Source organism: Lepidochelys kempii, chromosome 4 (assembly GCF_965140265.1).
Source record: "Lepidochelys kempii isolate rLepKem1 chromosome 4, rLepKem1.hap2, whole genome shotgun sequence".
In the NCBI taxonomy this organism is placed as follows: domain Eukaryota; kingdom Metazoa; phylum Chordata; order Testudines; family Cheloniidae; genus Lepidochelys; species Lepidochelys kempii.
Window position 1 is genome coordinate 40521757 of NC_133259.1, and position 18565 is coordinate 40540321.

At 44.1% G+C, this 18565-nt stretch overlaps 1 protein-coding gene across 4 annotated transcripts in view; it reads left to right on the forward strand.

Moving 5' to 3' along the window:
* The window catches only part of AFG2A (AFG2 AAA ATPase homolog A), a 312752-nt gene that overhangs the window by 68779 nt on the left and 225408 nt on the right, over positions 1 to 18565 (forward strand). For all 4 annotated transcript variants that reach the window (XR_012158550.1, XM_073341065.1, XM_073341067.1 and 1 more), the window contains 2 exons: positions 8089 to 8142; positions 8591 to 8670. Coding sequence is in view for 3 of the 4 variants with exons in the window: in XM_073341065.1 (XP_073197166.1) it covers positions 8089 to 8142; positions 8591 to 8670 (134 nt within the window). In the remaining variant the exon portion in view is untranslated. The remainder of the gene's footprint in view (positions 1 to 8088; positions 8143 to 8590; positions 8671 to 18565) is intronic.

Here is an 18565-nt window from a genome sequence, read left to right on the forward strand (position 1 = left end):
GGAGTGAGCGTGAGACGGGAGACGTGAATCTGCTGTTCCCTCAGTCGGTCTCAGTTCCCGCGTGCCTCTCATAGTGTGAGTATCTCGCCGTGCTGAATGTGATTCTAGTGTTTAAAGATACGTATTTTTCGTACAACATGGCCCCTAAACGCAAGCCAACTACTTCATCTGGTGCTCAACCGAAGAAACTGCGATCTGTTCCAACGCTGGAGGAAAAACTGGCTGTGCTGGACTTATTGAGAGAGGTATGTCAATCTCCAACATGGCACGTAAATATGGCTGCAACTAATCTAGTATCCGTTCCATCAAGATTTGAGAGAGAAAAATTCGTCAAGCCGTGGCATCAAGTGCTCCAATAACTGCTAAGGTGACGAGCCAGGTGCATGTAAGACTTCAGTGAAGACTGAAAAGGCATTAAACTTATGGCTGGAAGACATGAACCGTAAACGTGTGCCTATCGATGGCAACACGTTGCAAGAAAAGGCTCTTGGCCTCTACGCGCTGTTGAAACCTCCCACTGAAGAGGGATAGCCTCCTGATGAGAAGGAATTCAAAGCCAGCCAAGGTTGGTTTACCAGTTTTAGGAACTGCTTCAACCTCAAAAACATGTAGACTACCGGTCAAGCTGCATCTGCCAATGAAGAGGCAGCAAAAGCCTACCCCGAACAATTAAAGAAAATCATAGAAGAAAAGGGCTATCTTCCAGAAGAAGTTTTTAATGCTGACGAGACTAGGCTCTGCTGGAAAAAAAAAATGCCCAACCACACTTACATTTCGAAATCAGAAAGACAAGCCCCTGGCTTCAAAGCAGCTGAAGACCGAGTGACTGTGTTTGTTTTGTGGCAATGCGGCTGGGCATTTAATAAAGCCGGGCTTGCTCTACAGGGCTGCAAATCCCCGTGCCCTAAAAGGCAAGAACAAAGATCTCCTGCCTGTGTTCTGGCAATCAAATAAAAAGGCTTGGGTGATGGCAGTATTATTTCTGGATTGGTTCCACAAATGTTTCATTCTGGAAGTCAAGCGGTACCTCGAAGAGAAAGGACTTGACTTTAAAGTGTTGCTGATCGTAGACAATGCTCCTGGCTGCTCTGTGGCACTCCAGTTTGCACATAATGACATTGAAGTAGTCTTTCTCCCTGCCAATACCACCTCCAACCTCTCGACCAAGGCATGATTCGCTGTTTCAAGGCCACGTACACGAGGCTTACGTTCTCACGGATACGTAGCGATATGGATGCTGATCCCAATCTTAATGTGATGGAGTGTTGGAAGTCCTTCAACATTGCTGATTGCATCCATTGCCTGTTTAATATAAGTGATACAATCAAGCCTGAAACAGTCAATGCATGTTGGCGAAACCCATGGAAAGAATGTGTGAGTGATTTTAAGGGTTTCCCGACCATTGACAAAGAAGTGAAACGCATTGTTCAGGTGGCCAGGCAAGTGGGTGGTGATAGCATCATTGACATCCTTGAGGGAGAAATTGAAGAATTAATTGAGAGCCATAGAGAAACATTGACCAACAAAGAGTTAGCGGAACTGATAAAATAGTCTACAGAAGACTAAGATGATGATGATGACTAACAGGAAGAGCCAGTAAGTTGGAATCTTCATAAATTTGCTGAAGTGTTCCAAGCAGCGAAACACTTGCATGATTTAATTTCGGAATACGATCCCTCTATGGAATGAAGCCTCCAAAATCACACGTGGTATTACAGATGATTTGAGACTGTATCAAGAAATGTTTGAGCAGCTCAAGAGATAACAGCAACAGTTGCCGATCACCATGTTTTTAAAGGAAAAACAACCACCAGCAGATGAGCCTCCGCAATCAACTTCTCGAGCTGAACCAGAGCAAATCATTGTCTACGACTCGCTCTCCATCACCTCCGTCTCCTGAATCAACATCAAGCCCTGACGACCCCCTGTAATTAAAAATACAGTACTGTAAAATATTTTGCATATGTACTCTTCATTACATACTATACACATTATACATTTATACATATTACTGTACATGGTTGTATACACACAACCGTGTACAGTATACTATACTTCATGGGCGATATAAGGGATTTTCAAGGGTAATTTTGACTGTACATGATTTTCGCCTTACGTGCTGACTTTACAACCTAACCCCGGCATAAGATGCGACTCCACAGTATCCTTATCCCTCTTTTTCAGATTCATGCCTCATTTATAAACAAAAGTTGTATTGCTTCAGCTATACTAGTATAGTTAAAGTAGTACAATGCTCTCTAGTGTGGATGCAGTTATACTGGTGTAAAGGTGCTTATACTAGTATAGCCTATTCCTGTACTGGATGGGGAATAAGATGTATTGTTATAAGACGCATGTATATTGGTATAACTGTATCCAAGCTAGAAGTTGCACTAGTTGGATAAAAAAATCACACCCCTTACTAAAATAGTTATACTGGTACAAAGTCTGTGTGTGTAGACCAGGCCTAAGTGACTTGTATTGCAGAGAGGAGAGATTTGAAGTGAAGTATTTTTTCTTTGAGTAATGGTTCCCATCGTGGTTTCACCTGAGGCAATCAAGAGCAGGGTGGACCGACAGCATCTCCAGTTCCTTCTCACTGCTGCATGGTCCAAGTCGGAGCTTCTGCTGACCTCTCATGTTTAGTGACATATTTTCTAAAAATTAAAAAATCAAAAAAACAAAACCTGTTCATACTTTTGCCCATAGTTAGGATTTTATAATTTTTTGTTGTACTTTTCGTAATTCCTAGCAATTTTTAAAATTAAAGATTTGGGATTTGGGATGCTGCTTCGGCTGTTTTTTCCCAGAAAACAATCCTAAACAAGTTATTCTTGTTTGTATTCTGCTTTAATACTATCTTTTTCCCTGAAGACGTGAAGCCTTCTCCAGGAAGGCCAAGCCTCACAATTTCAGAAATACTATTCTAGGGACCTCAGTTAGGTTCCTGCATAGGGGTCTAGTGTAAATGAACTCAGTGGTTCCATTGTGCTACACATATAAACCACACTCCGTAGTTTAACACTATTCAGTGTGGCAGTTTGTGTGATTGTTCCCAGAACTACAATATAAAGATATAACTGTATTTTAGGTCAAGATGGACAGAGTTGTGTGTGGGAGAATTTGGAACAGTGTCCATCTGGCGCGGCAAGTTTTTCATTTTCTTGACTATCAAAATAATAAAGTTAGATGTGCTAAGGAGACATTTATTACTAGTAAATTTCATATTAATGTCAAGATAATTACCCCAACACCTTTAGGGGGTAAAATCCTCAAACAGACCATAAAATGCTGCTTTTTTTTTTTTTAAATACTACTGGTCTTTGTTTCAAGGATTCCCTATTCCAGATGATGTTCTTGCCTTTAAAAACTCTTTAAAGCACCCACATCATAACAGTGTGTATACAAGCTTATCTCCTGTTTTAACGTGCATGAAGTGGTTTTATCCTTTGTGACTTTAATCTTCCAAGATCTAATCCTGATCATGTTCCAAATGCAAGAATGTTTCATTTTTTTTTAATGAAAATGATCGTAGGGTTTTTGGTTGATGAGAACAGAATAGTAATCAAACAGAGCCTGCATGGAAACTGTTGTCTATCCTGAGGCTGAATAAACACCACTTCATGGATATTTGAGCAGTGAACAGTGTCCCAGAATTGGCTGGATTCATGCTCTGAGGCTGGATAGCACCCTCAAAGTGTTCTGCTCATTGGAATAGCTCTAATATCTCTCCTTCTTGTTCTCTGAAAACTGCTTCCTCCAAATCCTTTGCTTATGTTGAAATTTGTCAGGAGACTGGTCAGAAGGAGTATGTTCTGTTTCTTCACCTAGTATGATGTGGAAGAACATCCTTCATAGAACAGAACATAACTATTTATAGAGTAAGTCACTAAACTTTAACAGTTGTTAACAAAACCTTGTGGTCAGTGGTCAAAGGCTGATGCCTATTAAAAGAAATGTCATGGACACTGCCTGGCATAGGACCATGGTCAGGAGACCATCAATCAATGAGATTTGTGCAATCTGTATCAGCCAAGTCTAAAGCAAAGCTGAAATGAATAGAAGACATGCAAGAGCCTTAAGTGACAGCAGAGTTGTTGCAATATAGGCCTTGGCTACACTTGCAAGTTAGAGCGCATTAAATCAATCCTGGGAGCCCTAACTCCTAAGGTGTCCACACTGGCAAGGCGCTTAGAGTGCCTGGACCCTGCAGCTGGAGCGCCCTGGTAATCCACCTCCACGAGAAGCATAGAGCTTGCTGTGTCCTGGCTGAAATGCCCGGGTGTCAGTGTGGATGATGTATTGCATTACTGTGCTGTGATTGGCCTCTGGAAATGTCCCATAATCCCTTGAAGTCAAGTGGCCATTCTCATCATGGTTTTGAATTCGGCTGCAGGCATGCAGATATCATCTTTCAAAGCTCCGTTTCTGACATCCGGCATGTTTATCTGCTCTGGGACAAAGCAAACCATTACTGTGGAATGCTGCTGAGGCATTGTGTGAGGGGGCGGGGGGCTGATGTCAGGGTTTTGCCCTGCTGCTGTCTAAACTTACAAGACTGCATGCTGACACACTCTCTTCCCCCCCAAAACACACGGTCTCTCCCCCCACAAACACACAACACACTCCCTGTCACACTCCATCCCGCTCCCCCACCCCGCCATTTGAAAAGCACGCTGCAGCCACTTGCACACTGGGATAACTACCACAATGCACTGCTCTCTATGGCATTGCAAGAGCTGCTAATGTGGCCACGCCACTTCGCTTGCAGGTGACCGTGTAAACCCACTGCAGCGTTTTCCCTGCTGCTGTCTCCGAGGGCTGGTTTAACTTCTGGCACTCTACATCTGCAAGTGTAGCCATGCCCATAGTCGTCTTAACCATCTTTCAAGAAAAGGGTGAAAACTGTCAACAGGTGGCTTTTTTGCTAATGGTCTAATGACTACTTTTTGGCGGGGAAACTGATTCCCTCCAACAACGAGGTGTTAACAATCTTAGCCGACAAAAGACTCAATACTCCTTCACTTGCATTTACAAAGGGTGAGGAGCAAAGCTATGGCTTGCATGTTAGAGCTAACCCAAGTCCAGTTTGTATGCCCAGCTTCTTTAAGTTCCAGTCTTTGTGGTGTGGATTTAGGAGTATGACTTCAGAGTGTGGATAAGATGAAGTTTATGCCAGCACCTCTTCTTTTTTGTGTATTCTTACTGCTATTCTGGATTCCCCGTCACCATGTATAGTAGCAGAGTTCCATGTTACTTGTAACAAAAACTCTGCTCATGAATTGTAATTTTGGTGCCATTGTTAAAAGATGAGTTACATGAGCTTTTTGACCAGCTTGTATGAAAATACTCTGCAAAGGATGCATAGACATTTAATGCAGAGAGTTCCCTCCTTTGATTTTCTCTGTCAACTTGTGTTATTTTTTGATAAATAGAAAAATGGAAAAAAATTTAATGTTAAAGTATACTAAACAAGCACTAATTCAAAACATTTCTTCCTCTGTGGAAGAAATTTATTGCTTTGTGTTTATCTTGATCTTTTTTTCATACTTAAACATAATCTTCAAGCACATGAAATGCTGTTGTACAGCAGAGTTCAGAGGTAGCAATTTTTGTTAACAGTCAGCGACAGGAAGAGGAATCCTAGGACAATTTGATATTGTCTATAATTTTGATGCATACTGTAATGGAATCCAGTAATGCCACTGATGTCAGTAGCCCAATTGGCTTCAATGAGACTGCTGATGTGAATGAAGATTACTTCTGTGAATGAGTGTTTTGGTGGACTGGGTTCACAGCTCCAAGGAAAAAATTATGGAAAAAGAAATCTATGGTTCTGGGTAGAATCTGATGAGGCTTCTCAGTGTATCGGCCTGGTTTAAACAAAAAAGCAGGCCAGAAAGAGAGAACTGCCTTTCTAGTTATTTAAGGACTTCTTGGACTCTCATTATCAGATTCCGCATCTGCAAATGATCATGATGGATAGCTGAGGCCCAGAGCAGCTGGATATTGTCTCCTTGAGCTACAAGCCTGTTCTGCATAGACTGCTGCATGCTTCTTTTTCTTGGCGTTTACAATGAATAGGGGAAGGCCTGGTTTTGTTCTGTTGCTTTTTTTCTTCTCTGGGATAGAAGAATCCTGAGCTCTTCATCAGTTACATGCCTGGAAAATTATTTTTTTCATGCAGGTATTCAGCAATCTCAAATTTCCCAAATGGTTGAAATCCTGCAAAGCATCCAGGTGACATTTTAATTTTGCCTATCACAGCAATCATTTAAAGGGAGTTGAATTGGGGAAGCATTGTTTCTATTTCCTGCTGGCATGGCACATGCTACTCTCCTACCAAGATGATGTGTTAACACAGTTAGACCTCTCTGTATAACACATTAGGCCTGAGTATGCATTCATCTCAGCTTCTACTTTGTGTCATGAGCTATTTTCAGAAATTGTACTACCAGAAACTCTGTTTTTAATTTGTCACATAAACAGTATATTGCTTCGGTTTTAAGGCGATCTGTATGTCTCTCCATACACATGCAGAAACTCCCACTGATCTTTTAGAATGGTACCAACTACAATGTATGTTCGGTTCTATAGATGCTATCACAAGCCTGAAAGTGAGAGTGGAGGAGGAGATTGGAAAAGTGTCACGTGTTCTATTTTATTGTAGTAAACCCGTCTTCTATTGATGTATGTATTAATTCCAGACTGTTCCACTCAGAGAAAGAATGTAACAGCTGCACCATTACTGCAAATATATAAAAACATGTCTTTCAGTACAAATTAATGCGAGAAAGACTGTTGTTTAAAGCAAGCTGTTCCATACTGCTTGGCCACCGTGCCACAAGGGTAACCTGAAGGACTCATAACATCTGGGCATGAGAAGGTAGTTCAGTTTCCATACCCATTGGCTTCTCTGTGGAGAGTTGGGGAAAATGCTATTTGTACTGGCGGAATTGCGAAGAGAACACCTGTTCACTAGAAACGGGACTGCAGCCATCAGCTCATTTCACGCAGGGCAGCAAGCAGCCATCAGATGGTCGTGACTGTAAGTCGTTGTTGACATAGACCAGATTTAAATCAATGACTTATTATCAATCCCATGAAATGCTTAGTCCCATTAAGAAGTGTTATTTTTAACAATCTGGTTTACAGTAAATAGCAAGACACAGAGGCATTGAGAGTTCTTCCTGGCTGGTTTGTTTTCATAATTGTAAGTATTTGTTTAAAATACAAATGTTGCATTTGCAGTCGCGGTTCAATCCCTAGGAGCCAGGACTCCACATTACAAAAAGCACTACCACATTTGGCAGTTTTAGCAAAGAGGTAAAAGAATGAATGGGCCTGGATTCTGAACTACTTTCTCAGCATAAAGAAAAGGAGTACTTGTGGCACCTTAGAGACTAACAGATTTAGCCGTATGGGGTGGATTTTAAATTTTTTAGTCTCGAAGGTGCCACAAGTCCTCCTTTTCTTTTTGCGGTTACAGACTAACACGGCTGCTACTCTGAAACTTTTCTCAGCATAATGTATGATATAGTACCTCCAGATTATATTTCAGGTGTGTGGGTGGGGCAATAGGTGACTATTTTGTCTTCCTGTTCTGGTTCAGCAAACCACTTAAGCAGGCATTTAAAGTTAATCCCATGCTTAGGAGTTTTGTTGAATAGAGATAGATATTGAGCACACACGTAAGTGCTTTTCTGCTCCGTTGAGGCCCCTGCAATGCTGTCAATCAAGTACCCTTCGTGATCAGTAAACTGTACTTTAATTTTTTTTTAAATGCTTCAATTCCTCATAAAACTGAAATGTAGGAATTATGATGCTAAGGTCAAATCTTCACGCAGCTTCTAAATGAGAATACACCTGACCTACACACACACAGTCATCTGTGTACCCAGTAATGGGACCAATGGAGGGAAACTTAGTGTACGGAGGAGACACTACAGCCAAAGGAATAAAACTTTTGCAAGTAGTGATTTAGTGTTTTACGCACAAAATGCTGTGTGAGAAGATATTGATAGTGACATACCAGTAAATGAAGTTAGAATGATAATTTTTAAAAACTGCTTTCTTCTGTTTGTGCAGGGACCTGAATTGATGAATAAATACGTTGGTGAATCTGAACAAGCTGTGAGAGAGGTAAGAAGATGCGAGTTGCAAGTCAGGGCCCATTGCATGTTGTGCTGGATGTGTGCTTGTTTTTCAAACTTTCCATGTTAATAATACATTGTCTGGTTAACCTTAAGCTTTCAAAAAAAACCCCTAACCAAACAAAAAAACCCACCCTCTCTTTGACCAGAGATTCTGAGGCAAAATGAAGTTTTTTGTGTTTTTGTTTGCTTTTTGCTTTTAGAAAGTTAGTGGGGTATGTCAAAATCAGGCTTACAGTGAAAGTTGCTATTGAAGCTACATTATATAGTATGATGTAACTTAGCTCCAAAGTAAGCCCAATTTTAAAAAAAGGGCCACAAGATGTTATTCTTTGCCCTTTGCCTTTTGGAGTTCGAACAAGGTGTTTGAATGCATGAGTTTTGTCCAGAAATTCCCCCCTCCACCCCAGTAAACTATTTTATTATTGTTTCTTTAGATCTTCAGGAAAGCCAGAGCTGTGTCGCCTTCCGTTCTTTTCTTTGATGAAATAGATGCCTTGGCAGTTGAAAGAGGGAGGTAAGGAATACTTTTACAAAAATACTCCGTGTTCATTTCTGTTCTGATAAGTGACTTTAGAAATGGATTTGTTGAGATCCCAGGTTTATTGTCTTTCTATAATTCCACATCATATGTGTACCCTTTTCAAGTAAAAGGAGGTCCTTCATCACTGCCAGTCCAGCATATTCAAGCTGGCATCTGAAGGCAAGGTGGTGGTTCCTTCCTTTCTCACATCATTACCAGTAACAAAGATTCTACAGACCAACTCCATATCCTTCAGTTCCCTTCAATGGCAGGGATCTGGACTACCTGCTATTTAGTAACAGGTCTTGTCCATTGCAAATCTCTGATTGGGTTCTATTAATTAATTTTTTATTTGTCTCAGGGCTATTGCATTACAGTATAAGGCCTCAGTCCTGCAAAACACTTGAACATATGCCTGAATTTAAGCAGGGGAGTAAGTCCATTAAAGTCCAGTTGAAGTGCTTTGCTGGACTGGGCCTTGATTAAATGATTTTGAAGTATCTATTGTCCTTAATGTGTAAAGTGAAAAAATCCTGTGTAGCTGAGCAATAATGCTAACAATCTTTTCATACCATCTTGCACTAAATCGAAGGGAGTTCAGAAGTTTTTCCTGCTAAAGAAGGATAGCAGTTTTCAGTTGGTGTAATTTACTTCCTTATTTCGGTAGAAGTAGTATATTTTTTTTCAAATGTACCTACTTCCTCTTATAACTTAAGCTTCTGCAATTAGACTTGATATGGTTTAAATTTTTTAAAACAATTTCTTCTCATTAGTAGCCTGTGTGGTACTTGTTGCACGTTACCATCTCCTTATTCATACAAATCCAATCCACTTACTGGGAGGAACTTTTATTATGACAATTCTAGTCCCAAGTGTTGCCAATAAGGCCTAGTCTACACTTTAAACTTATACCAGCACAGCTATGTTGGTCAGGAGTGTGGGGGGGAAAAACACCCACCCCTAGTGACATTAGTATCGACAAAGCCTCCAGAGTAAATGCAGCTATGCTGACAGAAAAGGGTTTCTGTCAGCATAGGTAACATTGTTCAGGGAGGTAGTGTTACTACACCTGCGGAAAAACTCCTTTCTGTTGGCATAAACTGTATCTACTCAAGGGACTCTGCCAGCATACCTATACTGGCATAGGTTCTCTAGATAGTGTGGCAAATTGCTGGCATGATTATGATGGGTCCCACGCTTCCTTTTCTTGTGTGGGGGTTCAGGATGCAGTTTCCTGCCCCTAAACTAGGGTATCTACTGTCCCACTAGTAACCTAGAGAAGGGTAGTGGAGAGGGAGGGACCCGGGCCCACCGTCTACTCTGGGTCCCAGCCCGGGGGCCCTAGGGATAGTGGCAAACCACTTGAACTAGTGCTTCCTTCCCCTGGGCTACTTCCCTCTCCTTCTCTTCAGCGTGTGGGGCTTCCTGCCCTCTCTCTGCACAAGCCGGGTGTCTCTTTACCTAGGGTCTTGGTCTTCTTCTAGCCAGCCACGGCATGTCTCCAAACCGCACTCTGCTCCAACTCCTTCCCCTGGCTGATTGAAGCAGGGGGTTTTTAATCGGGTGACTGGCTTCAGGTGCTCTAATTGGCTTCAGGTGCTTTTAATTAATCTATAGAAACCTTTCTTCCCTCTACAGGGAATAAGGTTTCTCCTCATCCTGGGACTTACATATCTCTCCTAGATCTCTCTTCTGCTGCCTTCTGGCCATGCTGTATCACATATCCTCCCGCCCGCTCAACACCATGGGGTTGGCCTACTTGGGACGAGAGACAATGCTTTTGTGACAAGCCATCTGCGTTGCTGTGTTGGCTTCCGGCCCTACGCTGTACTCGGAAATGAAAGGGTTGCAGAGATAGGAACCATCTAGTCACTCTTGCGTTCTTCTCCTTGTTTCCGTGCATCCACTGGAGCAGGGTGTGGTCTGTCACCAGGGTAAATCGCCGCCCCAGTAGGTAGTAGCGGACAGTTTCCATGGCCCTTTTTTCGCCAGACATTCCTTTTCAACAACGGCGTACTTTTGTTCCCTGGGGAGGAGCTTCTGGCTGAGGTACAGGATCAGGTTTCCTCCTCCCCTACCATCTGCGAAAGGACGGCTCTTAGCCCTACCTCCGAGGCATCTGTTTGTAGGAGTAATTATTTCTTGAAGTCTGGGGCTATGGGTACTGGATGGCAGAAAAGGGCTGTCCTTAAATCTGTGAATGCTCCTTCTGCTGCATCAGACCACTTTACTATCTCAGGGCCCCCAGCCTTTATCAGGTCCGTCAATGGCCTAGCTCTTGTGGTGAAATGAGGAATGAATCTGATAGTACCCTACTAACCCGAGAAATGCTCTGACCTGCTTTTTACAGACTGGCCGAGGCCAATCTTGTATTGCCTCCACTTTGTTCCATTGGGGTTTTACCAAGCCTCTCCCTACTACATTCCCGAGGTATCTAGCCTCAGCTAGTCCTATCATGCACTTGAGAGGGTTGGTAGTTAGGCCGGCCTTCCACAATGCATCTAGTACCACTTCTACTTTCCTTAGGTGCGTTTCCCAGTCAGGACTATGGATGACCATATTGTCTAAATAGGTGGCGGCATACCTGGCATGGAGTCACAGCAATTTATCCATAAGTCATTGGAATGTTGCAGGGGCCCCATGGAGTCTGAAAGGGAGGACAATGTATTGCATCAGGTGTAGAGAAAGCAGTCTTCTCCTTGGCGTTCTTGGCCAGGGGAATTTGCCAATATCCTTTGGTCAGGTCCAGAGTGGTTTGGTATCGGGCCTTGCCTAACTGATCAACTAGCTCGTTGACACGTGGTATCAGATAGGCATTGAATTGGGATACTTCATTCAATTTCCGGAAGTCGTTGCAAAACCTCAGGGTGCCCGTCAGGCTCGGGTACTAGGATGATAGGGCTGGACCACTGGCTGTGGGATCCTTCAATAACCCCAAGTTCCAACATCATCTTTACTTCTGTCCGAAGTTCCTCTTTTTTAGCTTCCGGTATCCAGTACGGTTTTATCGTCACCCTTATTCCAGGCCTGTTGACGATATGATGTTGGACCAGTGTCATACGGCCTGGCTGTGTACAGAATACATCTCGGTTCCGTTGAATCACATCTGTTTGTTTGTTCTGGGGCTAATTTGGGGGATATCCTCACCTGCCCCTGTGGGTCGTCCATCTGAGGTGGAGCTCTCCAAATGACCAGGCACATCTCTCGGTCACGCGAGGGCTTCAGTAAGTTTGCGTGGTAGATCTCTCTGGTCTTCGGCGGTCTGGTTGTCTGACCTCATAGTCCACTTCCCCAATGGCTTCCACTATCTCATACAGCCCATGCCAGCTGGCCAGGAGCTTGTTTTCCGCTGTCTGAACTAGCACCATCACCTGTTCTCACGGCTGAAATTTCCGTACTTTCGCCCGGCGGTTGTATTATGTCCACTGGGTCTCTTGTTGTTAGCCGACGGCCAAGGATGTTTGGTGAGGTGCCAGCTATGCCCGTTTATACCATCCGTGACTTTAACCGCTAGGACGCACTGTCCCTTCGCGGCGGGCAGCCCGGGCTAGGCTGACGGATGCCCCAAGGTCCTAACCACCCGTGACTTTAACTGCTAGAGCTCAGAGTGCCCCAAGAGTTTGCCCCGTGGAGGCGGCACAACTCAATGCTAGGCTCTTAGTACTCTCACCTAATGGCCAGGCTTTAGAGCCAAAACGACTGAGGTTCTTTAATTGTGTTGGCTGCTTTACAGTAAACCAGAGAAAACAAGTCAGGCTTATGCATAAATGGTTACCAAAATTTATTAAGCTAGATTCTAATCATGTGGTTACAAAATTGCTAGTGCCTACTTATTTAAATGTAGAGATGTTACACACACACAAACAAGTTACAAAACTAAAGCCACAATCCCAAAGAAAGAAAACAAAGTATAGAGCTCTATTTCAAAATATGTGTACACTAAAGATAGGAGATCAGGTGTGGGTGCTTCTTACCCTCCTTGCATCTCTCGATTCCAGCGGTGCCAAGCCAGGATCGGTCACTCAATTCCGCGGAAAGACGAATAAGGGACAAGGCGTAGGGACCCTCTTAGCTGCAGAAGCCTTGGGAGGCTGTCACTTATCTGACCAGTAGATAGATAGTGAAAAGCACTCAAAAATCATGGTGCTGTAAGTCCCCTACTTATACCTCTGTACTCCTTTATTCTCTTTCTCCTTTCTTATGCCAAATTGAGGCTGGTCTGTCTGGGTGACGCCAGCTCTCGCAAGAGTAGTTTACACTTGCAAGGGAGAGAAACAATAAGTTTCGACTACTGGACATTTCTTTTATCAGGGTAAATATTTTCCCACCTAGGATGTTGGTGTGTGTGAATCACGCTATTTAGTAGGGGCTAAGAGCCATGTCTGTCACAGGGCCTCTGCCTGCTGTGAGCTTAATCGTTGTATCTGTTCCCAGAGGCACATTGTAGCAGCACACCTGTGCTTTCACAGCTTCAAAGGCTGTGCTGGAATATATGTTTAAGTGCCTTGTTCCGGCTTCCTTCTGTGTTTCCAGCAATGCTGGTCTTAAGCGGGGGGGCTGGCTGTCTGGCTACACTTGTGCTTTTTCCAAATGTTCTCGTACTTTCGGGGTTACTCGAGCTATTCGCTCTCTCATCTGTGTCACATGCTCAGTGACATTCTTTCCTGGGTTGGGTTGTTCTTCCCAGTCCTCCTTGGTGATATCTAATATTCCGCCTGGGTGGCGTCAGTATAGTAGCTCAAAGAGAAAGAAACCGGTGGATGCCTGGGGGACTTCCCGTATTGCAAACATTAGGTATGGTAGAAAGGTATCCCAGTCTTTTCTGTCCTGTGCTACCACCTTCCGGATCATACCTTTAAGGGTGCGGTTAAACCGCTCGACCAGTCCATCTGTTTGAGGATGGTAGACTGAGGTCCGTATGGCATGGATGCGGAGCAGGGTACATAAGTCCTTCATTAATTTTGACATGAAAGGGGTTCCTTGGTCAGTCAGGACCTCCTTCGGGATGCCCTCTCTGGCAAAAACCTGAAGTAGTTCTTTTGCTGTTGCCTTGGATGTGGGGTTTCTTAAAGGAATGGTTTCTGGATACCGTGTGGCATAGTCAAAGATGACTAACACGTTTCGGTGGCCCCGTGCTGATCTTTCCAGTGGGCCCACTAGGTCCATGGCTATCCTTTCGAAAGAGACTTCAATAATAGGCAAAGGTACTAATGGGGCCCACAAGTGAGGTCAGGGGCTATGCAACTGGCATTCTGGGCAGGAGGTACAATAGCGTTGGACCTCTGCGCATATTCCTAGCCAATAAAATCTTCTTAGGACTCTATCAAGTGTCTTGTCTACTTCTAGATGTCCCCCAGATAAATGACTGTGAGCTAACTCTAGTACTGCCCTTGTGTGTTTCCATGGGACTAAGAGCTGCTCTACTTCTTCCCCTCGTATTTACACTATTCGGTACAACAGATCACGTTTGATCACATAATATGGTCTTGGGCCTTTGGTCTTTCCTTCCACAGGTATACCATTTATTTCCACTACCTCCTCCCTCGCATTTGCATATACCAGGTCATTGGCTTGGTCCTGCTCGAAATTTTCACATGCAGTACCAACCTGACCTAACTCCATGGGACCTATTTTTTTTTCCGCCCCTTGGGTTGCCCCTACTTGGGCTAGGAACCGCCTCTGAGTCCTCACTGTCCTGAATTGTCTCCTGGCCTCCTGAACGGGTTCGCTTACCAACAAGGGAGGCTTTCTGGTTCTCTGCTAGAATCCTGGTCCCTAGCTTTTTATCTGCCCTCTTTTCCCACCTAGACTTTCGGGGTTTCCTGGGGTATGAAAATAGCTTTGGGCAAATTCAGCAAAAATTGGGGTGAGGCTATCTATCTGTAAGTGCCTCTGTCTCAGCCCTGGGGTTGCTACCCTCCCCTGGCTCTACTGGGGGGAGTAAGTTCTCAAACCCAGGGAAGTCCCTACCAATTAAGACCGGGTAGGGGAGCCTAGGGACTACCCCTGCAGTTACCCTGGTAACGTTTCCCTGGATCTCAATCCATACTAGGATTGTGGGGTAGAAATTTATGATGCCATGAACACACGTCGCCCCTGTGGTTTTGGCCCGGGTTAGTTGGTCTTGCCCCACCAACTTCCCCGAGACCAGTGTGACAGCACTCCCAGAATCTACTAATGCTATGGTCGCAATACCATTCATTTTTACTGACCTTATATACCCATGTGAGGTCATTGCGACCCCTACCAGGCCGATTAGGCCACATTGTTCCCCAGGATCCCCCAGATTGCACTGTGTAGGCTCTTCCCTGTTGGGGCATTGGGCTGCTATATGCCCCAATTCCCCACACTCGCAACACCGACCCCTTATCCTGGTTGCAGCCCTCTGCCTGGGGCTATTTGGTCAGCCCCCCGCCCCCCCCAGCCCTCTCTTCTCAACCCCCCAGGTCTCTTCTTGGCCTCGGGCCATTCCTCAGTGTCTTTCCTCCCAGTTCTGGTGGTTCTGTAGTTCTCGACAATCCGGGGCCTTGGGTTTGGGGCTTGCTTCCTGGTTTGCCGTGTCTCACCCCCTGGGGTCTGGAACAGTTCACGGGCTGCAAGCTGAATTTCCACGAGGGAGACCAACTCCTCGTACGTGGAGGGGTCATTTTGGCCAACCCAAGCCCAAACGCCTGGTGGTAGTCCCCTCATATACCGGTCCAGTATCAGGAGCTCCATCATTTTCTCAGAGCTGAGGGCCTCAGGGCGCAGCCATTTCCGGATCAGGTGGATCAGGTCAAACAATTGCGATCAGGGTATCTTGTCCTCTGTATACTGCCATTCATGAAACCTCTGGGCTTGCAACGCCATCGTTATTCTGGATCTGGCCAGGATCTCTGCCCTCAGCTGAGGGTAATCCTCTGCAGTCATATTGTAGTAGACTTTCTAGGCCTCTCCACACAGGAACGGGGCGAGGATACCAGACCACTGATCTCCGGGCCAGGCCTCGCGCAGGGCTGTTCTCGCATACCTCTTGGCGTTTGACTCCTCGTCATCCTCCCGTGTCATTTTCTGTAGGCAGTGGCTGGCCGGTATAGTCGGGGTTCCATCGCAATTGTGGTTCCGCTCCATAAGAGCCTTCATCTGGTTTGCCAGCTCTTGTAGAAGAGCTCGGTCCTGGGCAGCCTGATTCATCAACATCTGATCAGTCTCCTGCTGCACCCGAGTCACCTCCTGTTGGGCAGTTGCTTGGATTCGGGTAGCCTCCTGCTGGGCTGCAGTGACTTGTATTAGAGCCTTGACCACGTCGTCCATCTTGGGGACAGGATGGTTTTGGCTAACCCTGGTTTAAGTCCCCAGCGCGGAGATCCCACTGCTAACATCACGTGTGGCAAATTGCCGGTACGATTATGATGGGTCCTGCGCTTCCTCTTCTTGAGGTGGGGTTCAGGGTGCAGTTTCCTGCCCCTGAATTAGGGTATCTACTGTCCCACTAGTAACCCAGAGAAGGGTAGTGGAGAGGGAGGGACCCGGGCCCGCCCTCTACTCTGGGTCCCAGCCCAGGGGCCCTAGGGATAGTGGCAAACCACTTGAACTAGTGCTTCCTTCCCCTGGGCTACTTCCCTCTCCTTCTCTTCAGCTTGTGGGGCTTCCTGCCCTCTCTCTGCACAAGCCGGGTGTCTCTTTACCTAGGGTCTTGGTCTTCTTCTAGCCAGCCACGGCATGTCTCCAAACTACTCTCTGCTCCAACTCCTTCCTCTGGCTGATTGAAGCAGGGGTTTTTTATCAGGTGACTGGCTTCAGGTGCTCTAATTGGCTTCAGGTGCTTTTAATTAATCTATAGAAACCTTTCTTCCCTCTACAGGGAATAAGGCTTCTCCTCATCCTGGGACTTACATATCTCTCCTAGATCTCTCTTCTGCTGCCTTCTGGCCATGATGTATCACAGTAGACATAACCTAAGAAGAGAGAGAAGTAGCAGGATCTGTATCCATACCAGTTTCTGTCGAGGATACCAGCAAAATGGGAAGACAGGGATAAAAGATGTCAGTGGGACTCTTCAGCAGTTTCAATACATTGTTTAGTGTGTGGTGGTAACTTGTGTTGAATATAGCTGTATTTTAAAATCATTTACAAATAAATCCTTATTTTCTGCTGAAATTTTAAAAGTTGACACATTGTACAAGGCTTCCCCATCAGTCTTCCTGTCAATGTATAATTTCTGCAACTAGAAAATTTGTAAACTTTCTGGAAATGTTAACAGTACTCTAGTAAATCATTAGAATCACCAGCCTGCTTATCACAATAGCTGTAGCAAAAATATGTCTTGGAAGAAAGCCAAAATAACAAATCTACCCATGATAGAATTGTTAATGTTTAGAAACTCTACTTCAGCAAGAGGAAACTTTTTTTTGAAGAATAAAAGTAATTTTTTAACCAGCCTTTTCAGTCTATGCCATGAGGCTCTGAGGTTTTCTGGATTCTTTTAGGGGGTAAAGAACCCAACTTCTCTTACCTGCAGGGGGAAAAAATTGCCTTGGGACAGCTTGTTGAAATATGTGGATTGACCTGCTATAGTCATGTTATATTGGAGACATCTGGTTTTGGAGCTTTAAAAAGAACAGGGTGGGACACACAAATATTTCATTGTAAAATCTGAAGCAGATGGGAGGTAAAATATGTAGCAGAGTTCTCATAAAATTCATCTGAAATTAAACAATGTAGGAAACCAGACAAGGCACTTATTAGAAATAGCCTGTTTTTACAGGCTGATTTTGCACAGTAGGAATTTGCAAGTGCATTAGAGATGCTAATGATTTGCAGCCTCTGGAGATCCATTTCCTGTGCTATTACTAACCATACTGAAGGAAACACCTGTTTATGTTGTCCCCCGCTTCTCTCAGTGAGTTGAATTGTTTTTCTCTATCTTGACAGTGCAGAACACTATCATACAATTTTTTTGTAAGGATTTTTTTCCTCTTTTTAAATTCTGTTTACAAATTGTCATATTTGTTGACTCCATTTGTACAGAAAATGAGCCAGATCCATGGAACCTGGAGGCAGGTAACCTCTTCTGGTGCTGGGAGACATCTCTATGGGAGAAGTATATCTCCATTGACAGACATAGGGAATCATAAACTGTTATGGTAGTTTTTTGAATAGTTAAGTATTCCATTTGTGGATACTGTTTTTATTAAGTTTGTCTGTCTAATCCTCACAGTACAACTAATTAGCGTTCTCCCCACTTTATAGATGAGAAAATTTCAGGCAGAACGACTGACGTGACTAAGGCCAAAAGCAAGACGCACTGTTAGAACCGGGATTAGAATTTAGAAGTTCCTGGCTTCTGTCCCTTTGTTGAGACTATTAGACAATGCCTCACATAAATATGATTTCCCAAATTAAGATACGTAGCACTGCAATGTTACTGCATCTCACCGATTTGCACATTGCTAATCCAGAGTCCCGTAATTTAATACACAATCTAGCATTCTCTCCCTACGGTGGTTCTTGGTAATTGTTTAATATTACAGCGGAGTGCTGTAGAATGCTCCTTATTAAGACTGCATTACCTTTACAAAATATACTAATGAACAAATGCAAAGGAAGTAGAGAGAAAAACAACAAAAATATCAGGCTCTGGAAGGATTGAGATTGAGTTTTAAATATATATCCATAGGCACATATGAAGGGGAAGACATAAATCTATAAATACGTGAAGGGTGGAAACAACAAGGTTTGGGAGGAATTACTGAGGACATTACAAGTGGTTATGAGTAGAAATAATGAAATTAAGAAAGGGAAAACAACTGCTGAAAAACTGTTTTTTGACAGTGAGATCTTGTACGCTGTAGAACAGTCACATGGGAAAGGGGTGCAGTTTGTTTGGCACATTTCAAACAAAACTGGA